At 49.7% G+C, this 8,571-nt stretch overlaps 1 protein-coding gene across 1 annotated transcript in view; it reads left to right on the forward strand.

The window, feature by feature from the left end:
- Positions 1–8,336, forward strand: part of LOC311165745 (olfactory receptor 14J1-like) — a gene marked incomplete at both ends in the record, with an annotated part of 28,592 nt that extends 20,256 nt beyond the window's left edge. Inside the window, 3 exons of the mRNA XM_084227255.1 lie at positions 5,833–5,932; positions 6,541–6,595; positions 7,381–8,336. Of these exons, the coding sequence (XP_084083381.1) occupies positions 5,833–5,932; positions 6,541–6,595; positions 7,381–8,336 (1,111 nt within the window). The remainder of the gene's footprint in view (positions 1–5,832; positions 5,933–6,540; positions 6,596–7,380) is intronic.
- Between the last annotated feature and the right edge of the window lie 235 nt (positions 8,337–8,571).

The following is an 8,571-nucleotide window of genomic DNA, read 5'->3' on the forward strand; positions in this document are numbered from 1 at the left end:
ACCCTATGCAGCCCAGAGTGTCACAGAGGAGCCATTGTGACACAGCAAGGGCGCATGGAGCCGAGGGGCCATGGTGACACATCAGGGCTTTGTGGCATGGTGACACTGCAAGGCCTCATGGAAGCACAGGGCCATTGTGACACTGCAGAAGCAAGGGGAACATTGTGACATTCCAGGGCCTCATGGAACTGAGGAGACTTTTGTGACACCATGGGGTCCCCTGAAACCAAGGGAACACAGAACAGGTCCAGCTGGCTAGGCCTCCTGGAGACCACCTGACAGGTCCAGCTGACCTTGGCATGTCGAGGGCTGCTTTTCACCTGCCAATGGAGCACTGGGGCTCTGGGCTTTCCTTCCTATAGCAGAGAATTGTCCTTCTCCTCCAGGGGGCCATGGACAAAACTGGGATTCCTCCACCAAATTTCCTTATATGCAAAGATGGTTTCCAGATGAAATCTGACAGGACAGACAGATCTGGCTGCCTTGGCCACCCAGGGGCCATGTCTCATCTGCTTTTGAAAGGCTGGGAACTTGTGCTTTTCTTTCCTATGGGAAGAAACCATCCATCTGGACCAGGCACAAATGGCCAAAATTGGGCATCTGCCTCCAGAATTCCCTATATCCAAGGACAGTTCCCAGACAAAAGCTGCCAGGACTGAGAAGTCCGGCTGGCTTTGGCTTCCTGAGGGCTGGCCCTCATCTGCCTCTGAAACACTGGGGCTCTGTGCTTTCCTTCCTAATGAAAAGAACTCTTCTTCCTGTCCACTGCCAAAACTGAGATTCCACCTCCAAAATGCCCTATGTCCAAGGATCACCCCTAGATGGAAGGTGCCAGGAGAGGCAGTATTGGCTTGCTTGGCCGAAGGGTGGCCACGTCTCATCTTCTTCCAAAACACTTGGACTTCATGCTTTTCTTTCTTATGGAAAAAAACCATCCATCTTGACCATGTGCCCATGGCCAAAATTTGGATTTCACCTCCATAACTCCTTACATCCCAGGATGGCTCCCCAGTGAAAGCAACCAGGACAAACAGGTCTGGCTGCCCTTGGCCTCTTGGTAGCTGCCTCTCACCTGCTTTTGAAACACTGGCGGTCGGTGCTTTCCTTCCTATGGAAAAGAACCTTTTTTCTTATCTATGCAGAAATGGCTGAAATTGGGATTCCACCTCCCAGATTCCCTATATCCAAGGGTTGCTTTCAGACAAAAGTAACCAGGACAAAAAGATCTGGCTGGCCTAGGCCTCTGATGGCCACTTTTCATCTGCCCCTCAAACACCGGTGTTCCATGCTTTCCTTCCTATGGAAAAGAACTGTCCTTTACATACAGGTGTCCATGTCTAAAACTGGGATTACACCTCCAAAATTCTGTATATCCAAGGGTTGCTCCCAGGCAAAATCTGCCTGTGCCATCAAGTCTGGCTGGCCTTGGCCTCTGGTGGCTGCCCCTGCAACACCGGGGCTGGGTTCTTTCCTTCCCATGGAGATCACTGGGACACTGTGGGGACCTCATGGAACCAAGGGGATCATTGTGGCACCACTGGAGCCCACGGAACCAAGGGGATCATTGCGGCACCGCTGGAGCCCATGGAACCAAGGGGCCATGGTGGCACAGCGGGGCTTCATGGACCCTCAGACCATTATGGCTCTGTGGGGCCTGATGGAACCATGGAGACCATTGTTACCCTTCAGGGGCTCGTGTCACCAAGGGAGCATTATGGCACCTCAGGGCCTCATGGAAAAAGGGACCATTGGGACACAGTGGGGCCCCATGGAACTGAGGGAACATGGAACAGGTCTGTCTGGCTTGGCTTGCCAGGGGCCACGTGACAGGCCTGGCTGATCTTGGAATGTCAAGAGCTGCCTCTCATCAGCCACTGGAGAAGTGGGGCTCTGTGCTTTCCTTGCTATGGAAAAGAATTATCCCTCTTTTCAGATGCCCATTGCCAAATTTGGAATTCTCCCTAAAAAATTTCCTATATGCAAGGGTATCTCCCAGAAAAAAACCTGTCAGGTCTGGGTGGCCTCTGGTGGTCACCTCTCATCTGCCCACTGGGTCTCTGTGCCTTCCTATGGAGAAGAACTAGCCTTCATGTCCAGGGACCATGGCCAAAATTAGAATTTGGCCTCCCAAATTCCCTATATCCAAGGATTCCTCCCAGACAAAAGTAGCCAGGGCTGACAGGTCAGGCTGGCCCTGTCCTCTGGTGATTTTCTTAGACTCTGAGCTGAATGTTTTCATTTGGAAAACCTTGGGGAGGGCCCAGAGATCTCCCAAGAGGGGTTTGGAGGCCTTAGGCACATGACCACAACATAGGGACAAAGGAGCTCTGTGCTCTATACTGTTATGCTGGTTTTGCATCATGGAAGTGATGTTCTAAGAGAAGCTGCTAGCAGTTTCCTCTGCGTCTGAGAAAAAACCAATCAGTAATTAGCTTTAAGAATTGAAAATCTGTTAAACCACAATAAACTGTACATGGCCCTGTCAAGACACATGTTAAAGATGAAAAAGCCTGGAAGGATTGCCACTGTCATATTTTCTGGAAAAATCCCTTCACCAGGATTTCTTCTCCTGGGAAGCAGAGAAGCCTCAGAGAAAAAGGAAAACAATGTTATCTCGTTTGCTTCTCCTGTGTTTTGCTGCTTTGGAATGTGGTTGGAGATTGTTTATCCAACATGTGAATTGTTTGGCTTAAAGACCAATCACAGTCAGGCTGTGTCGGACTCTGAGGAGGGAGTCAGGAGTTTTTAATTAGTATCTTGTAAAGCCTACTGTAAATATCCTTTCTCTATTCTTTAGAATTGTTTTAGTATTCCATAATACGATACAGTATAATATAATATAATATAATATAATATAATATAATATAATATAATATAATATAATAATAAATTAGCCTTCTAAGAACATGGAGTCAGATTCATTCTTTCCTCCTCCGTCTGGGGACCCTGAAAATACCATAAAGGGTCTCTTTCCCTTCTGGCTGGCAACGAGGTAGCAAGGCTAACCCAGCCCCTGTTTTAGCCAGGGGGGGCCAGGCGGCTCCTGCTGTGGGGCCGGGCCCCTTCCAAGGGACCCCGCCAGGCCCCATTAGCTGCCAGGTAGGGCAGGGGAGGCCGCGGGGACGAGGCTGGACCAGGCCATGGCTGCAGTTGCCAACATCTGGGCACTGCTGAGCCCTGCCCTGCCACTAGCCCGGGCCGAACTAGGATCTGCCGAGCCCCAGGAGCAGCCCCGGGCCGGGCTGGCTCGACCAAGATTCTGCCACTGTTGGGGTTGGTCCGCAACCCCTGGCCAGGGGGAGGAGAAGCCATCAGCCCCCAGCCATGCTGCTGCTGTGTTCTGGCCTGGCTGCTGAGATCCTGGCCCTCCCCCAGCACGGTCCATGCTGACACAGCCCCAGCGCAGCCGCTGCAGAAACCTCCATCGTAAAACAGCTCCAGCTGCAAGGACTGAGCCCGGCCGGGGTCACTGAACCATCTGCAGGCCCTGGGTGAGATATGAACTCTTTCAGTGCTTCCATCCTCCCTTGAGTGAGAGAAAAGGACAAAGTGCAGCCACAGTGAGGAGCAACATGAAGACACCAAGGACAGTGAAGAGGAAGTTGAGTCCTAGATGGGAGGGATGAGGAGATGCCTTGATCTTGGGGCTGAAATCCTCTTGTAAGGATATGGAGAAGGATGTAAGTGATACATCAGACTCTCTTTTTCCCTATAAAGCATTGAAAAGTATGGGGAGATGACTTGTTCAGTAAAGGCTTCCATGCTAAAGTAAGCAAATGTTGAAGTAGCTGTGATCCCATGGGAAGTTTGACAGAGAAAAAGAGGGGAGTGATGAGACCCTGTGCCCTCAGGGAGAGAAGAAGAAGATCTCTGTTTTCAGAGATGAAGATGATTTCAGAAATAGATGAAGAGAACCTTTTCTTTTAAACAGCTCATCTTTCAAATAATACCCCATAAGCAGAAACGGCCCATAAACAGCTGTGGATAAAGATGCTAAAAAACGGGAGAAACTTCACAACTGCTGATTTTCTGGGTGGCTGCGATTTTTGGGAATTGAGAGCTATGAGAGAACTGTTTTCTTATGGAGAAGTGTCCATAGCATGAAAGAGATACTCCTCTCCCTAAGTAAACTGAAGAAAGACTATTCTAGAGGTGGTAAACTGACTGAAAATTCTAGGTTTTGTCTCTTTACATTGCCAGTAAGAAAGAAAAGGTTGTAGGGAGAGGAGGTGTTCTGAAAGTTTTGTTATGATTCTTATTATGCTTTCTTTTAGTTACTGGTAATAAACTTTTCCTTATACCCTTTTAAAGTTTTGAGCCTACTTTGCCTTTCTCCTAATCCTATCTCTCAGCAGGAAATGAGTAAGGATATTCTAGTGAGTGCACTGGTAATTAGACAACACTGAACCAACCACAATAATTATGTATTCTCCAAGAAATCTCAAATTGGTGAAACAAAACCACTACAGAAACATTCCTGATGAACTGCATGAGAGCAGAGGGAAATCAAGGCAGAGCCAGGGCTTGTCAGGAATTGCCTGATCCCAATGATCCCCATGGTGCATTTGGAGCTGAGCCCTGGAACCTCAGGGCCTGAGAGGAGATTGCACAAACTTTCCAGGAGTCATAGCAGGAGAAAAACCCCAAAGTATCTCAAAGTATTAATGGGTCCCATTGAGGTCCATCCCATACACAGGCTCCTCATGGACTCCTTGGAGGAAAGAATTGGTGGCCAGCATGGCACAAAACCTTCTCAGAGACTCAAAGTAGAAAGGAAAATCAAAAGTACCATAAAAATCTTGAGTATCTCAAAGTAATAATGAGCCCCACTGAGTGTCACTACAAAGCTCTCAAGGGACTTGTTAAGGCAGATAACTGGGGCCATGATTGCACCAACCTCTCCCAGAGTCTGTATCCAAAGGGAAACACCAAGTACCTTAAAAAAACTGAAGTACCTTGAAGCATTAATGAGCCCCACTGAGTGTTGTTGCTGACAAAGCCTCTCCAGGGAATGATTTCAGCAGATAATTGGAGGCCATGATTGCACAAACTTCTCAAAGACTCCAAGGCAAAAGCAAAACCCAAAGTCCTTTGAAAAACCTGCAACCCCTGGGAGCATTGAGGAGCTCCAAGGGCCATTGCTGGCCAAGGCTGCCCAGGGACTCCTTCCAGCAGATCCTTGAGGCCACTGGAATGTGGGCTAGGGGGGGACGGTGAGGGCAGGACAAGGGGCTGACAGTGCCCAGCCTGGCTGGGGCTGTGCCAAGAGGCCCCAGTGTCTCAGGACAAGGTGTCTCCTCACAGCCCTTGGTGGCACAGATGCTGCAGGGCCCCAGGGCACCAAGACTTGGCTTCTCTTTGTCCCCACCTGCCATCAGTGCCTCCAGTTCTCTGCTCTGCCTGGGGCCTGGGGACACTTTCTCAGTCGTGTATTTCAGTGGGATCCATTAAAAGTCCAAGAAACTTTGGAGTTGGATTCTGACTTGGAGTTCTGGAGAGGTTTCTTCAGCTCCCTCTCAGGGACTGATGTTCAGGGCCTGAGCACAAAGCCCCAGAGGCTCATTAAAGTCTTTGTGCTGTGTCTGTGCTGATGAGCTGGGCTGGGCTCCTGGCACAGAGAATTATCCTGGAAACCAAGGAGAGCTTCAAAAGCACATTTCTCTTGATGAGCAGCTCTTCTTCCAGACCAGCAGGGCTGGGGCACTGCCTGCAGCCACCTCGGACACAGCACAGAGGCACAGAACGCTTCAATCAGTCAGGGCTGGGAAGGTGCTGAGAAGTGCCTGGGGCACAATCACTGCCAGCCCTGGACACAGGAACCTCTGGTTGCAGGACAATGCAGCTGCAGCTCCTGGAGCCATCTCCTAAGCTGGAACATCCCAATGCCTACAGACTCTGTGAGTACGACTCTGAGTGTTTCTGGTGCAGGGAGGTGAATTGTTCATGAAACTCTGACATGCTGAGGGTTTCCAATCAGTCCTGGAATATTTCCAAGACAAGGATTTTGACTTGAGGATAAGGACCTTTCCCAAGACTAGGTATTTATATTCCTACTACTGGAGAATAGCAGGGAGGAGAGATAAATATTAAAGGTTTAATATGATTTATTAATTATGAATTTGGACAACTGCCTGAGACATCTGAACTGTTCCTTTTAGTTATCAATAGGTTCAGAGAAGATCACTAATGTGATTTCAGTCACTCTGCCCATGGACAGCAGCAATAGCACCTTTGCAGAGCCATCAGGCTCAGTCTGAGCTGTCCTTTCTCCAAGCTGCAAACAGAACCTGCCCCCAGCCAGTGCCCTGCAAACAAGCAGTGTTCTGTAGGGCCAAAGAGAATGCACAGAGATTTGGGGTCTGTGAGTGCTGGCAGGGAGAGATCAGGCACAGGGAAACACCTGCAGGAGGAAAATCTCCAGGAAGCAGAGATGGGATCAGGCAATGAGAGAAAACAAACCCCAAAAATTCTGTGGCAGTGAGAGTTTAGAGATGCCTACAGAATGCCCTCCACTGCAGCCCCTCCCTCCTGTCCCCCCAGCCAAGCCTCTGCCCTCAGGGCCGGGGCTCCAAGGTGTGCAGCCCCTCCTGTGCAGGTAGAGCTGCAGCAGAGCCGTGGGGCAGCTCTGCAGCCCCAGGACCAGTTCCCTCTGCAGAGTACAGGGCTGGGAGCAGCTGCCCGGCCCTGGGGGCTCTGGCAGGGGGCACAGCTGGCTCAGGGTGACGCTGTCCCCAGTGCCCAGCCCCTTGCAATGCTGTCAGTGCAACCAGGGAAGGAGCTGCATCTCCCTTCATCCAGTGCCATCATAAGGACACTTGGGAGTCTCCCTGAGATTTCAGTCCAAGCTGAAATCTTCAATCCAGGGTGCAAAACTGTCCTAGAGCATCTCTGAGCTATAAGATTGATGGGAAAAAGGCAGAGGTTTTTCGACACTAAAATGCTGCTGGATTCATGAAATGAGCAAAGTGAGTTCTAGCTACAAATGTGGAGCTGGGCTGTGGTGGATCCATCTGCTCTCAGAAGTACCTGGAGATTTTTAAGAGAAACATAGGAGTGTGAACATCCTCCATTTTCAAAAAGTGAAAGCCAAGGAGAAACTCCAAATATAATGAAGTGTCAGACCATCTCCCTTCAGTCTCCAGTCATGATCTCAGTTCAGGGAACTCACTCTATTCTACCAGAGGGTATCAGAAATGCTGAGGGTTTCTGATATTCATGAATATCAGTTAACATATTTGGAAGCTTAAAAAGAAAACCTAAGAAATCAAAATGACTAAAGACCTTGTCTGTGCATTGTAGAGGAGGGTGTATGGAAAAAGGCTTTGATTTTGGTTACAGGTATCTCCTCTAACTCTTCAATGTCCTTTTCTCCATCAACAGATCCCCATGTGCAGCCCCAGCTAATGTCCAACAGCAGCTCCATCAGCCACTTCCTCCTGCTGGCATTGGCAGACACACGGCAGCTGCAGCTCCTGCACTTCTGCCTCTTGCTGGGCATCTCCCTGGCTGCCTTCCTGGGAAACGGCCTCATCATCATCACCATAGCCTGCAGCCACCACCGGCACAGGCCCATGTTTTTCTTCCTGCTCATCCTGGCCCTCACTGACCTGGGCTCCATCTGCGCCACTGTCCCCAAAGCCATGCACAATTCCCTCTGGGACACCGGGAACATCTCCTACACAGGATGTGCTGCACAGGTCTTTTTCTTCCTGTTCTTCATTGGATCAGAGTATTTCCTCCTGACCATCATGTGCTATGACCGCTACGTGTCCATCTGCAAACCCCTGCCCTACGGGACCCTCCTGGGCAGCAGAGTTTGTGCCCACATGGCAGCAGCTGCCTGGGCCAGTGGCTTTCTCAATGCTCTCATGCACACAGCCAATACATTTTCTCTGCCCCTGTGCCATGGCAATGCCCTGGGCCAGTTCTTCTGTGAAATCCCACACATCCTCAAGCTCTCCTGCTCCAAATCCCACCTCAGGGAACTTGGGCTTCTTACAGTTAGTGTCTGTTTGGCATTTGGTTGTTTTGTGTTCATTGTTTTCTCCTATGTGCAGATCTTCAGGGTTGTGCTGAGAATCCCCTCTGAGCAGGGATGGCACAAAGCCATTTCCACCTGCCTCCCTCACCTGGCTGTGGTCTCCCTGTTCCTCAGCACAGCCACATTGGCCTACCTGAAGCCCCCCTCCATGTCCTCCCCATCCCTGGATCTGACCCTGTCAGTTCTGTACTCAGTGTTGACTCCAGCCCTGAACCCCCTCATCTACAGCCTGAGGAATCAGGAGCTCAAGGCTGCAGTGTTGAGACTGATGACTGGATGCTTTCAGGAACATTAAACTGCTGGCCAATTTCTGCAAACCATTTATAATAAAACTCATCTTTGATACTTCTTGTACTTCTCATTTTGAAGGTTTGTTAATTTGTTTTACTTTATTAATTACGTCCACAGAGAAATGTCATTCTTTGTGACATTTCTCATTTTGTTTCTCTCCACCTTCTCTATGGCCACAGACTGTGTCAATGAGGAGCTGCACTCTGGATGTCTTTAAAGAAACTAAAGGATCTCCCAGG

Source organism: Fringilla coelebs (assembly GCF_963513975.1).
Source record: "Fringilla coelebs genome assembly, contig: SCAFFOLD_38, whole genome shotgun sequence".
In the NCBI taxonomy this organism is placed as follows: Eukaryota; Metazoa; Chordata; class Aves; order Passeriformes; family Fringillidae; genus Fringilla; species Fringilla coelebs.